Source organism: Myotis daubentonii, chromosome 8 (assembly GCF_963259705.1).
Source record: "Myotis daubentonii chromosome 8, mMyoDau2.1, whole genome shotgun sequence".
NCBI classification, from domain to species: domain Eukaryota; kingdom Metazoa; phylum Chordata; class Mammalia; order Chiroptera; family Vespertilionidae; genus Myotis; species Myotis daubentonii.
Window position 1 is genome coordinate 11,557,113 of NC_081847.1, and position 22,998 is coordinate 11,580,110.

The window sequence follows — 22,998 nt, forward strand, 5'->3', positions numbered from 1 at the left end:
GGGCAGGACCCTGTCTGGACTCAGTGGTCACGGGCAGGAGTCCACTCTTTGGTGGCTGTTGGCCGGAGGCTGCCACGTTCCTCGCCACGTGGACCTTCCCGTGGGACAGCTCCCAGCTCCCAGCTGGCGTTGTCAGCGGGGGAAGCGAGGGAGCAGGACGGGGCGGGGAGAGGACGTCGCCTGCCCTCGGTAGGGACCTCCCCTCACTTCGCCACACTCTTTGCCGGGAACAGGTCACTGGGTCCAGCACACACTCCTGGGAAGTGACTATAAAGGGTGTGGATATTGCATCTTCGATTGGGTGGTTTGCAAACACAAATGCCCACAGGGCCAGGCGGGTAACACAAACGGAACTGGCCGGGCCATGTTTTCCTGCCAGGGTCACGTTTTGTGTGTGAAAGGCACGGGCATGGTGTCAGCTCGACACCTGCTTTCCGGCAGCCCACGGAAGCGGCCGCATGTCACCGTCAGCTGCTGCGGTTACTTGGGAACACGTGCTCAGGGTGTCAGAGGTTCCGTTTTCCCAACAAGCCGGAAATCCAGACTTTCCTGTGCAGTGTTACACCCTTGACTTAAATTTCGGAACCAACGGTGCCCATCACAGAAACTGTAGGTCGTGTGGCCTGTGGGTCATGCCATGACCTCCCCTTAGAAGGTTCACTCAGGGAAACGGCTTTGGGGAAGGCAGGGTCTGGTGGCGGTGCGCTGTCCCCACGGCAGGGGCCTGTCCCCTTCAGCGCCTGGCCCTCCTCAGCGAGCGTCAGGGCCCGGGGCAGAGCCTCCACACGGCCCCGCTGACCGCCCTCTGCTTCACAGTGCGGGAACATGGCCCGAGAGGGCCTGCGGGTGCTCGTGGTGGCGAAGAAGTCTCTGGCCGAGGAGCAGTATCAGGACTTCGAGGTGAGTGATCCTGTGACGGTTGGTTATTCTCAGCCCTGCCCACCTGCCGGTCACATCTCCTCCCAGCTGCCCCTCGCTCCTCCTGCTCTTGCCATCCTCCTGTCACTTCCGAGCACAGTCAGGTTCACTCCCGTCCCCGGCCTTCGCACTTGCTCCCTGAGTGCACAGAACGCTCTTTCCGCCTGTTGCTCCGTGGCCCACGCCCTCACTTCCTTTGGCTCTCAGCTCAAATGCTGCCGCCTCTGAGAAGTCCTCCTGGACTCCCATCTAAAGCAGCCCCACCTCAACACTCACCACCCTTCACCCCATTGAACTTTCTTCATTGCACTTAACAACATCTAGAATGACCATATACATAAACATGAACGTATCTTTTCTGGAATAGAATCTTTTTGAGAGCACTTTGTCACTCTGCTTGGCTCTTATATCCCCAATGTTTAGGCTGGTCATCGGCACATAGCACACCTCCTGGAAAATTTGGAACGAGGCCCTAGTTTTTTAAAGCTGTAAAAAATATTAATGTTGAACCAGATCATTGACTTGCACAGCCAAGGGTTCCAGCATAGATATGTCATCTTGTCCCGTAGATCGTGTGTCCCTCGAAGGGAAGTGTCTTTGTTAGGTCCCCAGTCCTGGCATAAAGCCAAGCGCGCGCACGCATGCAAGACGGGAAGGGAGGGGTGAGGCTGGGGGACAGGCCCTGGGCCCTTGTCCTGTTCCACCCAGAGAGGCTGTGCTTGTCTGTCTCTTTTATGGGTGAGTTCTTCGTACAGTTTCATTAACAAGAGGCCTAGCCCCGATCAGGTCCGCCTTCCTTTCCATTTTAAGGCATCAGTCTCGAGTCGGCCCATGAGGGGCCTTTGGTTTCCTCTAGGTCTTTGCCAGCGCTGGAAAGGGGGGAGAGACAGAGGGGTTGGGTCGATGGTCTTCTGAAGTGGGACTTCGTCAAGGATGCTTGGTTACAAAGTGCGCTTTGTGCCGGAGAACCTACTGCTTTTCTGAGCTCTTGAGTTGTGCCAATCCTTGCAACAACCCAGTGAGGTTGGGGCTGTTGTTGCTGCTTCTGGGTGAAAACAGTAGAGGCTCAGAGAAGTTAAGCCACTTGCTGGAAGTTGCACAGCAGGTGGGTATAGAGCCAAGGGTGGAACTCAGGTCTGTCCAACTCCTATGTCTGGACTGTGAACTTGGGAGGGACCGAAGCCTCCGTGTCATGCCGCGGTGGGATCAGCATGCCGGCGCACTCGGCGTCGGACAGCCTTGCGCCTCCCCACCCTAAGCGTGTCCCCTGCGGTGTCCCAGGCTCGCTACGTGCAGGCCAAGCTGAGCGTGCACGACCGCTCCCTCAAAGTGGCCACGGTGATCGAGAGCCTGGAGATGGAGATGGAGCTGCTGTGCCTGACGGGGGTGGAGGACCAGCTGCAGGCGGACGTGAGGCCCACGCTGGAGACGCTGCGGAACGCCGGCATCAAGGTAGGCGGCCTCTGCGGCCTGGCTGCTGAGCGACCGCCCCGGGAAATGGGCTCCGGAATTATACAGCTATCCCTTGAGCGGAATGTGAAGGTGGGAGATGGCGGGGGGCGGGGGGGGGGGCGTGTGACAGAGGGAGCCAGGCGTGCAGGGACTCCAGCCCTGTCTCAGGTGGGCCTCTCGTCACCTCCCGCCCGGGCAGCCCTGCGCGTTTGCTTTCCTGGCTGGCCTTCCTGACCGGGCCGGGCTCCACGCAGGCAGGACCGCCCGCGGCTCCTCATCCCTCCGTGCCAAGTGTGTCCACTATATCCCTGTGAGTGGCCAGCCAGCCAGCCGTCTGTTGGTGCGTCTGGATGGATGGGTGACCACCCAACAGAGTGACCGCCTGCCCCAGCAACTGCCATGTTTACGTTTTGTACTCTACTCTTTGGGGCCCCCAAATGTCCAGTAGTTTGATCGGGAGAGGCCAGTAGAGGGCGTCTGAGGAGCCTGCAAAGGATCAGCGAACACGTATGTGTTTGCCACCCGCCTCCGCCCAAAGCAGCTCTGGACTGCGTCCTCGGGCCTGCATGCGGCAGAAGCACATGTGAGCTGGGCCATGCGAGCTTGTGGATTAAGATCTGCCGCAGGGGTGCTCCGGGCACGTCCGTGCCCATCGGGGGCTCCCGTGTGTGCAAACGTGGATTTTTGTAAACCAAACGCTGTCACCTACCTTTGGCTCATAGGAAACTGACAGCGAGATCCCAATTTTGAAAACAACGGGCTGAAGTCAGAGGGCCCGTTTCTTCTGCCTTGTGGTGTTTAAACTTTGTCCCTGGGCCATTTCCAGGACCTCCCAGTTGGGACCTCGCTGTGCGGCTTTGGGGCAAGTCACCTCTCTGCCCCCACAGCAGTGAGGGATCTGTTCCGAGGCTGGAACCTGGAGGTCCAGCACCAGCGTTTTGTAGTCAGGGTTAACCCCACGGGATTCCTGACCGGCATCCGACCAGGTAGAAAGACCATGTGTCCGCGACAAGTCCGTGTTTCCTGTGGGACCCGGAAGTGACCCCTCACCCATGCAGGCTCCCCTTGCGTAGAGATCAGTTATGACTTTAAGAAGAATTCCCAGAAGAGGGGTTGTGAGGCCAGAGGCCGGGCTTTGCGATGTCCCCTGAAGCGCATGGCCCAGCGGGTCTCCGAGTACCACACCGGCGTCTGCTGCCACCAGGGGTGGTCGCGCCGCGTCCTGACGGCCTTGAACGGGGCGTTTCCTGTCACGTGTGGGGGGCCCCCCCGTGAGCCTCGAGGAGGTAAACGGGACACACTGAGTTCAGCCCGCTGTTCCGGGAAACTCGGCCGACCAGGCGACAGGCCGCCTCTAACAACACTAACCGCGGGGACCTCTTTCTTGCGGTGATCCCAGGTTTGGATGCTGACGGGGGACAAGCTGGAGACGGCCACGTGCACAGCGAAGAACGCGCATCTGGTGACCAGAAACCAAGACATCCACGTGTTTCGGCTGGTAAAGCGTTCTCTGCGGGGCCTCACGGGGGTGTGGCTGCAGTTTGCCTGTCACCTCGTGACCTCATAACCTCGAGGGGGCCCCCCGAGAGGGGAGCACGTTAACCTGCTGGGCGCGGGCTTCCACGGTCGGTTTGGGAGGAGTCACGGATGAGCCAGTGAGGCCGGAGGCTCCTTCCGGTGGTGTCTCCGGAGCGCCCCGTCCCGTCCCTGCTGTGTGGACGTGTGGCCTTAACCTGGTGGGGTCGTGGGCCCTTTGAGAGGCTGCTGGAAGTAGGCAGGTGGCGTGAGGATGCAGATAAGCGCGTGCATGTGGAATTGTACCCAGGAGTCCTGGGTTTCACCAAGTCCTTGAAGGCCAGTCCTGGGGTAAGAAATAACGTCCAGGTCGCAAGTATTGGCCTGAAGGAACACCTGGGAGTCTGTAGAAGGAGGTGTGTTGGGTGGGCACAGAAGTGGCCCCAAACAAGCAGGCATTAGGCGCCCCGAGGCTGGAGGCAGGGGCTGTGCCTGGCCTTACTGAGCTGAGGTGAGGAGCAGGTCCCTCTGGGGCAGGGTCCCACTCATCTGAAACTGGAGCCACCATACCAACGGCTGCAGGGACCTAGGTGTTTGGGGGTCTCCCTCTCACCCCGGCCTGTGGTCCGTAGCACGTAGAAGCTCCAAGAAGGCCGGCTGTTTGGGGAACAGCACACAGTGTTGCTTAGAGGCAGATGCGGTGGATCCTCATTGTTCACAGGATCTGCTGACAAACCTGCCTACTCGCTAAAATCGGTCTGTGACCCGAAAAGCAGTGCTCAGTGCTTTCTGAGTCGCTGGGGTCAGGTGCGCGTGGTGCCGTCCGAGTCGTGCCCGTCTGCTGAGGACGAACAGGGTGGGTCCGCCGTCTCGTTTCAGTGCTGACGCTGCACACAGTGTCCTTTTCACGGTCCATGTCGGGCCACTGTTTTGCATTTTTGTGCTTTTCGTTAGCGATTTCACTGTGTGAAACGGCCCCAGCACAGTGGTGAGGGATGGCCGCTGTTCCGAAGCACAGGCGGGCTGTATGTGCCCCACGGAGGAAATGCGTGGCTTAGCTAAGCCTCTCTCAGGCCCGCGTCCAATGTTGTTGGCCTTGAGTTCAGTGTTAAGGAATCAACAAATATGTCCTCAAAAAAGACATTTAAGCAGTAGCACACATAGCACGAGGTTATGTATTGATCCGGTGGCAAGAGACACCGTGAGCGGAGGCTGGCAGGAGCCATGCCTGTGCTTCCTGGGGCCTGGTCCGTGTTGCTGACTCAGCGGTCGGGGCGGGGCCGTACAGAGCGTAGCTGTCACAGCGCATGAGAATCCGCTGCACGTCCTAGAATTCAGGGCCTGCAGACCGCGGCTCTCGTGCCAGCTCCCTGTTCTGGGAAACAGTTTTACCTAAACGCAGATGTTTCCATAACTGTCGGAGGCTGCTTGTGGCCCACGGAGCCCACAGGAGTTCACATCTGGTCCTGCGTGGAAAGCCGGCCTCCCCTGCCGGGTGCCCGCACGTGGCGTTCTCGCTGTGTGTTTCAGGCAGGCTGACACACATGCCCTGCTTCAGTAAGGGAGCGTGGCGTCCTGTGAGAAATGCATGGGAAAACACGGGAGTGCGGGGCAGGCCTGGCACAGGAGGAACCTGCAGTCCTTCTTGTTCTTGTTTTATTTTTTAACGTGGTCACAGCCATCCTGGGGAAACGCAAGGTGACAGACAGGCTCTCCGGTCCCCACAGAATCATCACGAACAGGATTTAATTTGGCTCTGGGTCCGGTGGCAGGAGAGGGGCAGGGGTCCTTGGCCAAGTGGCCATTGTCTTCATGTGGCTCCAGGAAGCCACTGTTTGTTGTTCTGCGGTCTCCAAAGAGCGAGGCCGCCTCACCCCTCGTTCCCTTCCAGGTGACCAACCGCGGCGAGGCCCACCTCGAGCTGAACGCCTTCCGCAGGAAACACGACTGTGCCCTGGTCATCTCTGGAGACTCCCTGGAGGTAGGACCGCCTGGTGCCCCTTCCTGCTGCTGTGAGGAAGTGACCTTGCTGACCCCCCCCTCCCTCCCCAACAGATCTGCCTCAAGTACTACGAGTATGAGTTCATGGAGCTGGCCTGCCAGTGTCCGGCCGTGGTCTGCTGTCGCTGCGCCCCCACACAGAAGGCCCAGATCGTGCGTCTGCTGCAGGAGCGCACTGGGAAGCTCACCTGTGCAGTAGGTAGGCTAGTCACCTGGGCGGTAGGTAGGCTAGTCACCTGTGCAGTAGGTAGGCTAGTCACCTGGGCGGTAGGTAGGCTAGTCACCTGGCAGTAGGTAGGCTAGTCACCTGGGCAGTAGGTAGGCTAGTCACCTGGCGGTAGGTAAGCTAGTCACCTGGGCAGTAGGTAGGCTAGTCACCTGGGCGGTAGGTAGGGTAGTCACCTGGGCGGTAGGTAGGCTAGTCACCTGGGCGGTAGGTAGGGTAGTCACCTGGGCAGTAGGTAGGCTAGTCACCTGAGCAGTAGGTAGGCTAGTCACCTGGGCAGTAGGTAGGCTAGTCACCTGGGCGGTAGGTAGGCTAGTCACCTGGGCAGTAGGTAGGCTAGTTACCTGGGTGGTAGTAGGGTAGCTCACCTGGGCAGTAGGTAGGCTAGTTACCTGGGTGGTAGTAGGGTAGCTCACCTGGGCAGTAGGTAGGGTAGCTCACCTGGGCGGTAGGTAGGGAAGCTCACCTGGGCGGTAGGTAGGGGAGCTCACCTGGGCGGTAGGTAGGGGAGCTCACCTGGGCGGTAGGTAGGGGAGCTCACCTGGGTGGGTAGGCTGCAGCTTGAGCCTGTCCCGCTGATCTGCTGGGTCCATTTTCTGGCGGGCTAATTGGGTCCTGCGGCTGTGTTCTGCACACTCCCCAGGCCACCTTGCTCGGGTCTTGATATTTTCCTCTGTGGACTTGGTTCTACTTTGTTATAATTATGATTTTGCTCTTTCCCTTTGAGGAAGAGGAGATAGGTGTGCCTGAGGGCTTCGCTCCCTAGCTGGCACTTTCTTCGCCAGCGACCTGGGGCGCAGCATTGCTGGGGGGTGAAGACCACACAGGGCGCTGGATCTGGGTCCCGCTCTAAGCGGTGTTTACTGGCTGGGTGCCCGGTGGCTCCCTTCAGCCGCTGAGCCTGTCTGCTCATTGGTCCGTGGGAGAGCCACAGCGCTCTTCTCCAGTGGAGCTGACGAGATCAGACGGGGTAACTTTAAAAAGTACTTGCCACAACAGCCCCGTCAGAGGCAGGCCGGTGGTGGTCGTAAACGGGTGGGGGTGGGGGGGTTTGAACACAGACCCCCTGCTGCTGCTGAGTGGCAGGGACCTTCAGCCAGTGACCGTCCCTCTGACGCCCGCCGTCAAACAGGAACCCCGTGCCGCAGGTTGTTGGTGTGGTTATGGAAGTAACCAAGTTTCTTGGCTCTCCCAACTTCTGACTTGTTTCTCCGGTCTGTGTGCCCATAGGTGACGGCGGCAATGACGTCAGCATGATTCAGGAGTCTGACTGCGGCGTGGGCGTCGAGGGGAAGGTGAGCGGGTGCCGGTGCCGGGTGCCGGGTGGCAGTGCCGGGTGGCGTGGAGTTCTCTCTCCTCCGAGGCACAGCATCAGTGCTTCTGGGAATCGCACATTAGGAATGCGCTGTAAGGAACCCTGCATCCTGATGACCCCACCTTACCCCCTGGGGTCAGAATTCGGATCACTGCATCCTGCAGACAAATGCTGATTTTTTGCTTGCGAAAACCTAAGTTAAAAAAAAAAGAAGGTTTTTGCCATAATCTTAGGGTACTGGATGTGCTTCCGACATTTCCTTGGTGTCAGTTGGAGCCCGAGTTGTCACACTGTGTGTGGAATGTGGGAGAACGGGGCGTGGTGGGCGCGTTGCTAAAAGGCCTGGGGCCTGCAGTTCTTTCCAGTGTTTGTTACAACGGTTTTCCATCTCTTTCCTTGTCAGCTGTGTGCTGCCTCCCATAGTTTGCTCTGCCCTCTCTAATTTGTGCCGCTTAGCGACTCTCCGCTAGAATAGTGGCCACCAGCTGTCAGAACGGGGTGCAAAATACGGCCCTGGGGGAGGGCCGGGGGCTCCCCTTACATTTTGGTCCGTGTCCTCATGAATTTGGCTCATCCTTCTTTTCCTTTTTCACCCTTTCTGGTTAAGTGATCCTTGAATGAAATGTTACGTCTGAACTCTGTACGGACTCCTTTGTTGCAGGTTTTAGGAAGACACTTGAGTTTAATAGATAGAATTCTTTACAGGTGTCTATGTGGAGCCAAAACATTTCCCCTAAAAATTATACTCTGATACCTTTGTTTTTAGAGAATGAAAGGAAGAAATGGTCACTGTAAAAAATTAGAACAACTTAGAAATGGATGAAGTGTCTTTTAGATAGCCTCATCTAAGTGGTAACATTGTTTGTTATTCAGAACTTTTGTCTATGTGTATATTGCTGGTTATGAATATGTATGTATGCATATATTGTATACACATACATATGTTCATGCATATGCATATCTTACACATGCATGTATATTATTTTCAGGTATAGTTTTAAATTAGAAACATTATGCATTTAAAAAAAATACCTACAGTGGGGCCTTGACTTACGAGTGTCCCGACTAACGAGTTTTTCGAGATACGAGCCATCTCTCAGCCGATTTTTTGCTTTGAGTTGCGAGCTAAAATTCGGGTTACGAGCCAGCTTCAGATACCCCACCGCTAGTTGGCGCAGCGAACGTCACAGTGAATGCCACAACATCAGCCCAGCATCACATGTCTCACTCATTCACTTTTTGATTTGACATACGAGTAATTTGAGTTACGAGCTCCGTCACGGAATGAATTAAACTCGTAAGTCAAGGCCCCACTGTATTTTTATTGATTCAGAGAGGAAGGGAGAGGGAGAGAGAGAGAGATAGAAACATCAATGAAGAGAGAGATTCATTGGTCGGCTGTCTCCTGTATGCCCTACACTGGGGGTCAAGTCTGCAACCTGGGCATGTGCCCCGACCGGGAATCGAACCGTGACCTCCTGGTTCATAGGTCAATGCTCAACCACTGAGCCACGCTTGGCTGAGCAACATTATGCATTTTTAATGCAACTTGATGACATCTGTTATATCTTGGATTTCTTTCTACATCAGAACATGTAGATCCGTCCTTTTCTTACCTTCCCTCAAACTTTTTATTTTGAAAATGTCACTCCTTCAGAAAAGTTGAAATAGAACAGTGAGCACCTATCTATTCTTCACTTCAATTGACCAGTTGTTAACATTTGCCTCATTCTCTCGCTCCTCCCCCAGCCCCCAAATCAGTGGAAAGTCAGTTGCCGAGATAATGTGTTACCCCTAACTACTTTAGCATGGACCTCTTAAGAAAAAGAACATTATGTTACACACTTAAAATAACATTATATGGCCCCCCCCCCCCGAATGCCACGTTGAGATAACATTATATAATTTTCATAGTTCATTCTCCTCTGTCATCCTCAAAATGTTTAATGAAAGTATCTCCAGGAACCAACGAAGGGGCAGGTGTGGGTTCTCCCCGCCACCTGTGGGTGAGGTTGATTTGATTCACATTCTGTGTTTTTGGTGTGAGTAGCACCTAAGGGGAATTTGCATCCCCTGTTGCATCCAATCAGTTTGTCCCACAAGTGGCATCCGTCATGGACCTTTTAAAATGATAAAATTCCACTACATGGTTGCACTGTAAATTATTTCCGCTTCTATAAATGTGCAAAACTGCCATGTATGTTCAGGAATGTTCCATGTAATATTGTTAGTAGCACCTGATCCTCCCCCCCTCCCCATTTTTAACTCTTAAGGGAACCGAGCGTTATAAAATGCCTGTCTTGGGGCGATTTTTTGCTTCTGATGCGCATTACGGCGTGGGCCTTACCCCCAAGGCTTAGTGCTACATCCATTTGACCTCCAAATTGTAACTATCTGTGATTTGGAATGTTTTTTGTTTAAATAAATTCCTCTTTTTAAATCAAATTTAGACTTGGACCACCAACTGTGTAGAGCTTGAAACCAAAGAATCTCTTTATTGAAGTTCTCGGGAGATCTCCTTACAGTGTCTTGCTTTTTCAATTAAAACAAATGTGTTCGCTTTGACCTCTTGTGCCTCTGACGGTGCCCAATGTCATCGGATTTCAGGAAGGAAAACAGGCCTCGCTGGCTGCAGACTTCTCCATCACCCAGTTCAAGCACCTTGGCCGCTTGCTCATGGTGCACGGCCGGAACAGCTACAAGCGCTCGGCCGCCCTCAGCCAGTTCGTGATCCACAGGAGCCTGTGCATCAGCACCATGCAGGTGGGTGGCCGCCGCCTTCCGCGCGCGGCTGTCCTGGAGAGCAGGGACCAGGCTGTGCCTTGGAGCTGCTACCCCCTCCAGGCCACGTGGCAGCTGATACACCGCGGATTGCCCGGATCCTTCCTGTTCGGCGGTGAAGGCCATTCTTGGGGTGTTGTATAGACCGGAGTTGTTATAACTGGTTTGCCGGAAGGAAAAATGCTGTTAAACGCTAAGTGGGTACTGAGTTTTCCACATGCAGAAATAAGGGCCAGTCGAGGATAACTTGCTGTCTGTAGCGCTACCTACACACCAGGCATCGGGCTGTGTTCACAAGGCAGTGTCTCACTCAGTCCTCACAGTAGTGCCCATTTCACAGATGGGAGCCTGAGGCTCGGGGTGGCGGGGGAGTTTGTGTCGTGTCCCTCAGGGTTAGTGTGCTCAGACAGGGGACTCCAAGCCTGCGCTCTTAATCAAGGTCTCCGCCTCGGTGCCCTCCATACCTAAGGGCTGTAGCAGCTAAGTGTGTACTAGGGAGAAGGCCAAAGGGAAGGAAAGAAAACATTTTGGGTGTTGAAAACTGTCTACTGATTTTCCTCCGTGGGCATTTAGGTGAAAATACTCCCAGTTAAGTGGGGAGAACATGGAGATGATATATCTCAGAAACCATGGTTTTTGTTCTGACCAAGCCGCTAAGTATAGCAGGTCCTCAAATAATGTCGATTTGTTTAAGATAATTTCATTATAACATTGGTGTTATAATAAATGTTCTTTTAAAAATCAATTAGCCTATGGTAAACATTGTTTTCATTATACATCATGTTGCTTAAAGTCACAGAACCTATCCACGGTGTTAAATGAGGACTTACTCTATTTATGATATCTTGAGCAAGCCACTTCACCACTCTGGGCCTCAGTCTTTCCACCTGTAAAATGGGGACGGTAAGATCTGCCTTGTCTCTCAGACAGGGCTCCTTTGAAAAGTAGAGCATTTTATAAGGGACCAAGTGCTAAAGGCATCCTTACCATTATTAATAAAACAAAAGAGGATGATGTGTAAAATAAGAGGACATTTAAATTTGTAGGAAAGGTGATTAATCATACATGAAAGGCACAAGGCGTCCTGCCTTTCCGAGCGAGTCGGGTGGTGCTGCTCTGTGTTGATGAGAATTCGCCCATCACCGGCCTCCTCCGTGCATGCCTTTCGGGGTGAATGTATGTTTTTAATATCTGTGCACTTATGAGTGTAGGAGCCTTAAAGTGATTTTCATCAACATGCTCTAAACCCAAACAGCTGGTACGGTTCATCAGACCACATCTGTACTTTTAACTTATGCTCGCTCCTCAATGGAACTGGATAGGACGGTGGTTTTAATCACCGGGAGATCAGTCAGCCCATCCCCAGGCAGGCACACAAAAGCGGGCCTGGGTGAGCTCACTTCTCTAAGGCTCGCATGCCACCATGAACATGGCTTAGAAAACATGGTCGCTGGGAATCGTTCTCTGTGCTAGGAGAGTGCCCTTGACCCTGTCCACCGTGCTGACAGTGGGCCAGTCCGTGTTAGAACTGGACCTGGACGGGGTCTCTTTGATAGAGGTGTGGCGTCTTGTGTCCCCCCTCCGCTCCACCCCCGCCCTCCCAAGTGCTCTTTTCAAGATGAGGTCTTTGTGGTCAGCTCGGGGCTTTTGGAGAAGGAGGCTCCCCATGGTGATCTGCAAAACGAAACACACCAGATTTTTGACATTTTTACAACCATCCTTTCTCTGCAACAGCCCAGCCGGGCGAGAAGCTCCTTGAAAAGTGGCTTTCACCTTTCAATTCTGAAATCACGACCAGGGTGGCACCAGGGCTTCCTGCCAGTGACCGTGGCCTTAGGTGACCCCGTGTCCTGAGCTGTGCCAGGTGAACAGGCATGGCAGCGGCTGCGGGGAGGTGTCTGGGGTTAGACCTCTTCCTGGTCACGAGGCTGGCTCAGCCTTTCTCCCGTGTCCGTCCTTGGAAAGCCTTAGGGAGCAGCTGTCCCTGCTTCCTTTGGTTTTATATTCAGGGGAGTGAGCTTCGCAGTCACTTTCCTTCCGTGAGCCCCTAAGAAGTCCAGAGAAGGAGGTCACAGCATCAGGCCTGCTTTGAGCTCTCTGGTTTATTTCTTCACCGCCCGTAGCTAATAGTTTCCAAACGAGGAAGCAGAAGTTTCGGGAAGGGTTCATAAATATCTTTATTTCTCTTGTCTAATTGCAATTTGTAAAATTTTCAAAAATAGTAAGACCTATAGTGTAAGAAGTAAGGCCTTCTCTCCAACCCCACCCTCCAGGGTAATTGCTTGTGTCCTCCTGTCAGCGGCTGTGTTTCATATCAGTTCCCACACATATGCCCACTTGTGATGGTTGCACATCCAGGGAGGCGGTGATGCTGAGCTCTTAGGAGCGTGGGCTCTGAGACAGGCGGGCTGGAGTCCCAAAGTGCCACTTACCTGCCCAGTTTCCCTGCCTGTAATATTCAGGTGACGTTAGGACTCGACCTCATGAGCGGTTCTGGAGAGTCACTGAGCCCATCTATACAGTGTTCCAGCTCATGTTCGCACAGGGGCTGAGAGTGGACTCTGGAGCTAACAGACTCCTTGGGTATGATTCCTGGCTCTGTCACTTATGAGCTGTGTGATCTCGGGCAAGTCACTTAACCTCTCTGTGCCTTCTCTCATTGGTAATGTGGGGATGGTGATCACAGTACCTCCTCCATAGGGTTGAGTGAGCATTAAGCGAGCTAATACGCTTAAAGCAGTTCTGACCGTTGGTGTGAAGTAAGTGCTTTGTAAGAGTTGGGTGCTGTTTTTTATAAACATAAACATCAGGGCTTTGGCGATGGTTTTGCTAACGTCCTCTTTCTCCTTGCACAGGCTGTCTTCTCCTCTGTGTTTTACTTTGCCTCCGTTCCTCTGTACCAAGGATTCCTCATCATTGGGTAAGGAAATCCAGGCAAGCTATTAATTTTTTATGAAACCACCCTGAAATGCCACAAAAGAAAGACGGAACATTATATAAAGGAACATTATACCAAGTCCCCAAGTGGCCAGCCAAGCCGGGTCCAGCAATGCAGGTTAGACTTTTTTGGAATTACTGAGTTTTTGAACTGCTGAGCCCGTAACCAGGCCGAGGAGGTTGTGTCCGGTCGGCTTGTGTCCATGGCACTTGGCCGTTTGTACCTGGTGAGGGAAAACCGCCGGCCCGCGAGACCCAAGGTGATTGGCTGATTGGCCACCAAAGCAAGAGTGAAGGCTCGCAGACCAGCGATTCCATGGGGGTCTTAGGAAAAGAGAAAAGCGGGGTCTGCGCAGCACCCCCCTATGTGGCTGACCCCAGTGGGATGGCCCGCTGTTGGGTGTGCAAGGCGGGCGAGTCTTGGCGGACCCCTGCTGCCTCTGACCCATTCGACGGGGTGTCCCTTAGACATTTGCTGCCACCAACTCACCCCCACTCCTCACCTGAATTCATGATGTTCCTTTTGACCTTTTCAGAGGGGTGCTCAGTCTTTGACTTACCCAGGTGGGTGGAGTCCAGTTACCACCCGCCCTAGATAGAGGCGCACAGGCGCTCCTGGCTCGGAAGAGGTGCAGGAAGGCGCTGGCCCCAGGGGCGGTCTGACGGTGGGCCTCCCATCCTTCTGTGTTTTGCCCGGTCAGCCGAGAGTAGGCACCGGACTTCTAATTGGAAAAATGGACTGTCCTTTGTCAGGTCCTGGAAGAGTAAAGCAAACAGGCCTGAATATAGCGGGGGCTTCCGTGTTCCACGTGGTCCTTTCAGGAACTGGTGCCCGATTGATTCCCTCTCGGTTCTCATCTCCTCCTCTCTCCACCCCTCAGCTCCAGCCGCACTGGCTGCCTCGCTGGTCTTCAAACAGAAGGGACACATTGCTACCTCAGGGCCTTTGCACTCACTCTGCTGTCTGCCTGGGGTGCTCTTCGCTCCCGTATCGGCATGGCTGCCCCTCACGTCTTGTGGAAGTTTACCAATGTCAGGTCCCTTGGCCGCCTTCTCAAACTGCACCCCACCCTGTGCCTTAGTCCCCTTCTCTATTACACTTTCCTCCAACACGTGGTGTAGTTTACTGGAGTGTTTATCGACTCACGTTTTGTCTGTTTTTCATCTTGACTCTCCAGTGCTTCGTTAGAACTGGCCCTGGCACATGGGAGGCACTCCGTACATGGTTGTCGATGGGTGAATGGGAACGGGCCAGGCCTTACCGGCAATCTTTCTCTCCTAGGTACTCCACCATCTACACCATGTTCCCGGTGTTTTCTCTGGTCCTGGACAAAGACGTCAAGTCAGAAGTTGCCATGCTGTATCCTGAGCTCTACAAGGATCTCCTCAAGGTTCACCGAGCTCCTTTGCTCCTTTGCCTTCCCCTTCCTCCCTCCTTCCTTCCTTCCCTGGCTGAGCCCCGCACGGTAACCTCTTCTGTCTGTCTCTCCTGTAGGGACGGCCGTTGTCCTACAAGACATTCTTGATATGGGTTTTGATTAGCATCTACCAAGGTAAGACAGGGGAGCCCACCGCTTGCCTTCTGCTCTGGCCTGGGCCCCAGGCCGGCTTTACGCTCTGCTGTCTGTAGGACGGAGAAGCTGGAACCCTAGGATCGCAGGAGGGAGCGTGTCCGCCTGCCCCGGGGGCCCTCTCAGGGAGTCCAAGGACTAGAATATGCAGCACTCAGAAGTCCCACATGTGAGAGGCTGCTGTCAGCTCAATGCCATGAAGTCAGAGAAAAAAATGACTCACACTAATCAAAACCTGCCGAGGTGTTAGAGCCATTGTACCCAAAAGCGGTTACTTTCTGGAACGTTCTGCCGCTTTTCCTGAGGCCAAGCTGCAGTGTTTGAAAAGCATATTTATTCCAGTGGCCTCCGGGGAGGGCCCCTGAGGCCGTGGAGACTTTGTGAGACCTTAGTGAAGTCCGAGGAGGGAGCATCAAAGCCTCTATTTGTTTTTACTTTTCCTCACTCTTTCCAGGAGGTCTATTTAAAGTATGTTTTATAAGCCACATTATATACGGTGGTCCTAATACCTCCCTCCATCAGCTCATATAGAATTTACAAATATACAAGGTATATTGGGGTTTGTTTTAAATGCTTTCTGCTGGCGGGGTGCACAAAGAGTGTGGAGACCGTGGAATTTGTTAGCAGGGGCCTAAATGGTCATGACAAAATGCCAGGGGTATTTTAAAGGAGTGTATCGAGGCATAATATACGCACCTGGTTCAAGAAAGCCAGCCCGGCATGAGAGTTCAGGTGGGAAGCAGTGGGCTGCGTTCCACGCCCTCCACTCAACCGGCTATAACGGGCCGCCACCCGGCGGGTCCCCCTGGGCGGGTCCCCCTGGGCAGGTCTGAGGGTTTCCCCGGGCCCGGCCTCGGAGTGTTATTCCTGTGTCGCTAGCAGTTTTGATCGGTGTGAGACGTATCTGTCCAGCCCCTGCCTCGCTGGCTAAAGCCTCATCCACACCCTCCCCTCTCCCCTCTCTCTCCTCAGTAGCGGCTGAGTGAGCCTCCTGGTCAGCTCTGTCATTTCGTATAAAGTTTACCGTCTTAACTCTTGGGAAGGGCACCGTTCGGCAGTGTCCAGTCTATTGGTGCTGGGACAGGTCTCCAGACCTTTGTATCCGTTCGACCATAAACTCCTCTTTCACCTCCTGGCAGCCCCTGGGAGCCTTGGCCCGCCAGCCGGCTTTCTGTGTCTGTGAATTCCACTCGTTTAGAGAACTCCTTCCTATAAGGGGAATCATTCGGATTTTCCTTTCATGACTCCCTGCCTCTGTCATTTTAAATAATACATTTAAATTTCTATTTCTTGTTCCATCGCTTCAGATAGTTAACCTCACCCCATCTCCCTCCCTCCCTCTTCCCCCAACCCCACCCCACCCCACCCCCGCAGTCATAGACTCTTGATTATTATGTAAGGTCAGAAGGGGAAGTCGGAAAACTAGACAAAACTGGAAAGTGATGCCTGTTTAAAACTTGCATAAAGCACCACTCATTCAGCAAGTGGTACTTTTCAGGTCTTAATGGAAAAACAAATGAAAAAAAAGGCGTCTGACGTGAGTGAGCCGTGACCTCCGGGGGAGCGTGGGGAGGCGTCACGGGGGAGGTGAGAACGCCGCCAGGGGCGCAGCGGCCCTCCCCACCCGCACTGTCCTCTCTCCAGGCAGCACCATCATGTACGGGGCGCTGCTGCTCTTCGAGTCGGAGTTCGTGCACATTGTGGCGATCTCCTTCACGGCGCTGATCCTCACGGAGCTGCTGATGGTGGCCCTGACCATCCAGACCTGGCACTGGCTCATGACGGTGGCCGAGCTGCTCAGCCTGGCCTGCTACATCGCCTCCCTGGTGTTCCTACACGAATTCATCGGTGAGACCCCGCCCCGCCCCCCTCATGGGAAGCCTGTCTGTCGCCTCCAGAGGTCTCCCAGCTTGCGAAGGAAGGCAGCCCCCGGCACTGGGGTCCTGGGCTCCGTGTCCAGCAGGCCGTGGCCCTCGACTGCCCCGCTGACGGCTGTCCCGTGGGCAGTGTGTGTCAGCCATCCGGGCCGGGCGCTTGGGCAGGGTCTCAGCGGAGAGAGCTTCCTTTGGGAACTGGATGTACTGATGGGCTCTGGAGAGGATTCTGTGTCGTTCAACAAGGGCCCGATGGGTTTCCCAGGGCGTGACTGCTGTGCTGGGCTCTGTGCCGGATGGAGATGCCGAGTGCCCAGGTCTTGCTGGTGAACGAACGACAGTGGGCAGGACTTAGCATTATTCCCTTGGGAAACTGCCTGACCAGGACAGCACCTCTGATCACATCTCTGTGCCTCAGCAAACACTCCTTACAAAGGCCTTGGTAAAGATGAAGGAGCATCCGTGTGAAAAGTCTTAGAACGATTTCACACTTGTCCCCAAAAGTTCAAATGGGTTTTGTCAGCACCTACTATGCGTTCAATGGCTTGAGACTGGGGAATGGGGGTGCACCCAGGGGCTTAGAAAAGCTGTGGTCGGTCCCCTTAAATGTGCACCTGCCGTAGGACTGGGTGAGCAGCATACAGTGGGCCTTAGGGCTGGCACATAGTAGGTGCTTAATCAACGCCAGCTGTGTTTCCCCATCCTGTGCTCGGGCAGTGGGGGCATGTTTACTGTGCCCTCCATTCCATGCACTGTTGAAGCCACCAGCTGTCGCCCCCCCCCAGCACCGAAGGGCGCGCCTGTCCTTAGATCAAAGCCCCGAGCTTACCCTGTTTCCGACCAGGGGGCCCAGCTGCCTTGCGCCACCCCCAGACCTGTCCTCTGGCTTCCTGTGACCATCACGCAGGCGAAGGGGAAATCGATGGGGAAGCAGGCACGTGTGTTTGAGGGTCGCTTTCTGCTCTTCGGCGGCCGTGTTTAAAAAACTCCAACTTTCAGAGCCCAAATCAAAAACACCTGTAAGAATTGGTTTTCGTCTGCAGTTTCTGTTTCCCAGTTGTTGAAAAGAGCAGTTCACCGAGGACCAGGAATACAGAAGCAGGTCAGAGAGAGGGGAGCGCGAGGCAGGTCGGGCTGACAGCCTTATGGGCTATTAGCTGCTGGCACGTCTGCCCCTGAAAGATGGAGTGGAGGGACGGAGCACGCCAGGAGGCCGTGTGTGTGTGTGTGTGTGTGTGTGTGTGTGTGTGTGTGTGTGTGTGACGGGCGGTAGCTGTGGTGGCCGTTTCTGGACCACAGGTACCTTCTGGAACATTCCCGCCCACTCACGCTGTCTTCCCGTTTGCTTGCAGATGTGTACTTCATCGCCACTCTGTCCTTCCTGTGGAAAGTCTCTGTTATCACCCTGGTCAGCTGCCTGCCCCTCTACATCCTCAAGTACCTGCGCAGACGGTTCTCCCCGCCCAGCTACTCCAAGCTCACCTCGTAGGCTGTGTGCGCAGCGGCGGGAGTCTGGTCCCTGCTCTCCTGCCGGACAGAGTTCAGTCCCGTTCATCCTGACCGCCCGAGGGCTCTGCAGGAGGGGCCGCACGTGTGGTGTGGACGAGAAGAGGCTCTGCCTGGAGTCCTGCCCGAATACACGGGAGGGAGCCCCAAGGAGCCCGCGCGGCCGTGTGAACCCCGTGGTTCTGCCTGGAGTGAATGTGAATGTGTCCCCGTGGGTGGCTCAGCCAAGAGATTTATACGCGGTCGCTGTGCAAGCTTCCTTATGACTTGAATTTCGTTGTCACGTGATAAAGTTTCTGTCTAGTTGGAGATTGTAGAGGACTTTTGGTTGGTTGGTTTTTTCATCAGTCCTGACGTGTGTGCACTCTTTATGTCTTTTCTGCTCCTAAAGACCGGTTTTAGAGAAACGTAAAGCTCTTGGTGGAGGTTTGGGGGGAAAGACGGTGCATTTGGTTAAAAGTTATCCGGACACTAATCTCAATTCGGAAACGCCAGGTGTCCCCTCTAAGGCCGCTCCGCTACTGAAGCCGGGCTTCCTGGGATCACAGGAAGGCAAACGAGAGGCGAGGGAGAATGAGCTGCAAATCCAGGTTTCCCAGGCATCTCACTCAGCACCCACACTGGAGTCACGTCCCCGCCACCTCGTAAAGGAGTGTCAGAGGTGCCACTCTGCTTTGTCCGGACCTGGGAACGATCATGAAGCCCGCGGCCATCTAGGACACCCTCTGGGAGTTGTTTTCGCAGGAAATGTGCCACCCAACAGCCCCTTAATATGTCAACAGGGTGAAAGGAGGTACAACTAATGCTTTGGACAATGGGGCTCACACGGCTCGGACCCTGGTCCAGAGCGGGGAGGTCAGGACTGGGCCCTTCCCCGCACTGAGGTCTGTTTCCTGTTGGGAGGAATGGTGGAGGACGGGACAGAGGCGGCGGCTTCTTACCACATTGCCACGCTCGGTGGCAGCTTCGAGCAGGGAGGAGGCCCGGCTGTGGCCTGGGCATGGGCATGGGCCTGGGCTCGGCTCCACGGCCTGCAGCCTTCACGGGGGGAGGGGGGGCTCCCAAAGGGCAGGCAGAGGCCGAGACGCGTGGTATTTTGTTCTTTTTTAAAAAAATGTATTACTGATTTTTACAGAGAGGAAGGGAGAGGGATAGAGAGTCAGAAACATCGATGAGAGAGAAACATCCATCAGCTGCCTCCTGCACATCTCCTACTGGAGGTGTGCCTGCAACCCAGGTACATGCCCTTGACCGGAATCGAACCTGGGCCCTTTCAGTCTGCAGGCCGACGCTCTATCCACTGAGCCAAACCGGTTTCAGCTGGGCGTGGTGTTTCTTATAAAGCCGTAGCTTCTTGTTCTGGTCACTCCTGCAGCGGCCAGGTGTGCAGGCCCCGGGGGTTCCGTTGGCGAGTCTTCAGGAGGTGACTATGTTTGAGGCCTCAGATTGGTGGTTAATCCTGTGTGAGTACATGCCCTTCAACCCGTGGGCACGGCTTCTGTGTGCGCTTCAGAGACGTAGGCTCGGCCTGGGTGCTGGCCCCACTGCCCGAGGGCCCCTGGTCTGGGGACACGAGGAGCCGGCGTGCCTCGCCTTGGCAGCACCCTTCCTGTGCTCACGTCTTCATGTTGCCTTTTTATATCTTTATAAAGTGACAGCAAGTTGCAGGCCCTTGGAAATTAGGTATTGACAGCACTTCTGTCTTAAGATTCTGCAATTTTACAGTATTTGCCCCTCTCTGTTCCAGCCATTTCCACCTCCCACCGAGATCTACAGGGAGCATATATAGGGTGGGGCAAAAGTAGGCTTACAGTTGTTCATATGGAAAAATCATGCAATAATTAATAAACGATGATATAAGGATAAACTGTTTTGCATACTCATAACTGTAAACCTACTCCCCCCCCCCCCCGGCCCCCCTATAATGCAGTGGAGGAATGGCTGTTTCAGAACAGGGTTTTTGCCTAGAACTCTCAGAAAGGTCGAACAGGTCGGAGTCCACTGCGCTATTTTACGCAGTTTCGAAGGTGGAGGAGGAGGCTGTGCTCCGAGTGCCTGCACCTGGCTGCCGTGTTGGTGTCTTAAGTATTTACTCTCTGCGCTTGCAAACCCGGGACCGGGCCTTGCTCACAGGCCGGTGAGGGCTCCTGCAGGGAGGGCGTGTGGATTCCTTGTCCGGGACGTTCGGGTGTTCCCAGCAGACACGGGATGGAGATGGTTTCTGCGGCCTTCCCCTGAAGTCCCGTTTTGGGCAAGGTGCGTGAGTTGACCTTTAAGATACTGCTTGGCCTCTCGAAGGGAGAATGCTTCTAAGGGGGCTGGAGAAGCCATCCCTGAGGGGCGACGGATGCGCGTCAGGGCCACCAGACACGTCCTGCCCACTGCCCTCGGGCACACTCTGTGGAGGCAGTCGGGCGAGGGGGATGAAACCCTGTAGAGACCACCACGGTGTAAGCCACCCGAGGGTGGGCAGCCTGCTCACGCCCCTGCTGGGGTCCGGGGGCGCCTAGGAACGGGGATCGCTACCTGCACACACCAGACTAATCCCAGCAGAGAACTGGTGCCCACTGGGCGCTTCCGGGGCATCTTAGTGGGTGGGGGGAACCAAGAAACAAAACACCGGAGCGCTTTTGAGGGAAACTCCCAAGTTCATGACCTTGACCATAAGGCTTCTGTTGACTGTTTTCTGGGTTCATCCACCTGGAAAGATCTTCCCTTCGCTTTGGAACTCAATGGGACCTCAGGCCCAACAGCCAGTTGAGTCTGAGGCCAGAGGCCCCGTGGCCACAATCAGCAGGTTAAACACTTCCTTCTAGTGAAAACGACCACTCCCTCCACCCTCGGACAGCACTCGGTATTTGTGCCAGAGCAAGCACTTTTGTTATTTATGATTATTCCTTTTACATCTTTTGGTGACGGTGTGTGTGTTGGGGGGGGGGGGCGGTAAGAATGGTTTCTATTTGCCCCCCCTCGTCCTCCCTTTCTCTAAGGAAATGGCCAGGTGAGCCATTGGAGTGGTTTCTCCTGCCTGGCAGGGTGACTACCTTGGGGAGCCTGCATGCACGTGTGTGTGGAGCCTGTGGTGGTCGGTGAGGCTCTGGGTGAGGCTGGCCGCACTGATTCAGGCTGCTGGGGGCAAAGGACTTGCCACCTGGAGCTGGGAGGCCAGGACCTGGGGTTTTAAACGCCCGCTGTTGGCATTATTATGTCCAGATCCCAGACTCGCTTCCCTGAAGCGCACCCCTTTTTTGTCGCCGTCATCGTAAATGCCACCATCTGCTTTCCTGTCCACCAGCTTTTCTGCTGAAAACGTAGGTGATTCTGACAACTTTGGGATGTACTTTGCGTTCTGTGCTCATTGGAAATGACATGATAATGCCTGTTTTTCTTCCGCCAGACTTTTGTTTTCATACTTTTTTTTTAAAACTGGGGTGGGGATGGCAGTGCCCGCACGCCTTTCCTGGGACAGCATTTTAAACCTTTGCCAAAATTTCAAACGGGACCTATGCATTCTCCCAGTCCACCCTGCATGAGGCAAACACCCACCAGCTATTTTTAATCTCTGTGTGTGTGTGTTTGAAATGTGTGTGTGTCGGGGGATGTATGATGTTATCTCCAGGTTTTTGAAGAGAGATTTGGTTTGGGTCAGCATCCCATCATGCCCAGCTTTGTAGTCATTAAAAGAAACAATCACAGTGAGCTCTGTAAATACAACAGACTTGATTTCGCTCCCCTTTCAGTGTAAAGCTTTCGGTCATTTCTGTATACTTGTGAGGAGCCGGTTCCTTTGATTGTGTCCGTTTCATCCTGGAAGGATGCTCGCTGTGCTTTTGGGAGGGACGGAAAGCACAGCACAGAGCGAGCGGTGCTCCTAGGACCGCGATCCGTAGCACCTGAGGCCACAGCAGCATCACCTGGGAAACGGCATCTCCGCCCCAGCGCGGGGGAGGTGCGAGGTGCGGTCTGTTCCTGTCGCCAGACGGTGTCGCTGAATGTTGTGTTTGCTGGGGAAGGGGGGCGTGCGGTGTTTGCAGGAAGAAGAACTCGTGGCTCATTTCTGACTTCCTTGCGCAGGGGCTGGCGGTAACCGCATGGAGGGTCCCCCGAGGGCCTCATCAGTGCTCTGTAATCCTCCCTGCGGTGCTCACGGCCGCGGTTTTGATGAGAGGGAGCGGGTGCAGTGCGCTTTAATTTGGCAGGGACTCCCAGATGCTTTAAATTCTCGATCCTGTGATGACACACGTGTGATCCCGCGTGTTACTGAGCGGTCCTGCTTTCATTGTCTGCCGGCGTGGCCTGCTGCTGTTGCCCAATAAAGCTTGTGCACTTATGCTTTGGGGGTTGTTTTAATTTGTGTGCAATCATGAATTCTGGTGTCAAAATGAGGGCTTTTTATTCTGATGCTTCTCTTTTGTGCAGATCTCCTGGTACATAAATGGTAAATAGCTTTTTCTCCATTCAATTTTTTTTTTTAATTTTAGCAAAAAAACAACAAACCCACCCACCCCAAACGCACGCATTATTTATTAACCTGTGCTGGTGTGTGTTCCAGACATGTCGGAATTTCAAACAGTGATCGACATACATAGAAAAAAAGGAGAAAAGCGTTCGACAAGATTCATGTTTTATTTACACGCCCACGGTCCTTGATTGCTTCGGATACTTTTATATTTTTTGAATCACGGGATAGAAGATTTAGGAACGCGGTGACTTAAGTTTTAGGCACATGAGGTTTCTAAGCTCATTTGTAAGAAGCGGAGGACATGTTTTGCCAATTTCATCTGACGATCCTCATCTCGGAGTCATTTTGCCCCCCAGGGGACATACGGAGTGTGGGGAGTCACAGCTGGTGTGTGTGTGTGTGTTTGGGGGGGGGTTGCCCCGCTTCTAGCGAGGAGAGCC

General features: G+C 54.3%; 1 protein-coding gene across 4 annotated transcripts in view; it reads left to right on the forward strand.

Moving 5' to 3' along the window:
• Positions 1-22,426, forward strand: part of ATP9A (ATPase phospholipid transporting 9A (putative)) — a 119,065-nt gene extending 96,639 nt beyond the window's left edge. For all 4 annotated transcript variants that reach the window (XM_059705290.1, XM_059705288.1, XM_059705289.1 and 1 more), the window contains exons 17-28: positions 817-900; positions 2,200-2,370; positions 3,770-3,868; positions 5,777-5,866; positions 5,941-6,085; positions 7,343-7,407; positions 10,035-10,190; positions 13,064-13,128; positions 14,428-14,536; positions 14,641-14,698; positions 16,361-16,564; positions 17,943-22,426. In XM_059705290.1, the coding sequence (XP_059561273.1) occupies positions 817-900; positions 2,200-2,370; positions 3,770-3,868; positions 5,777-5,866; positions 5,941-6,085; positions 7,343-7,407; positions 10,035-10,190; positions 13,064-13,128; positions 14,428-14,536; positions 14,641-14,698; positions 16,361-16,564; positions 17,943-18,079 (1,383 nt within the window). In that variant the 3' untranslated portion in view covers positions 18,080-22,426. The remainder of the gene's footprint in view (positions 1-816; positions 901-2,199; positions 2,371-3,769; positions 3,869-5,776; positions 5,867-5,940; positions 6,086-7,342; positions 7,408-10,034; positions 10,191-13,063; positions 13,129-14,427; positions 14,537-14,640; positions 14,699-16,360; positions 16,565-17,942) is intronic.
• Positions 22,427-22,998: the final 572 nt, after the last annotated feature.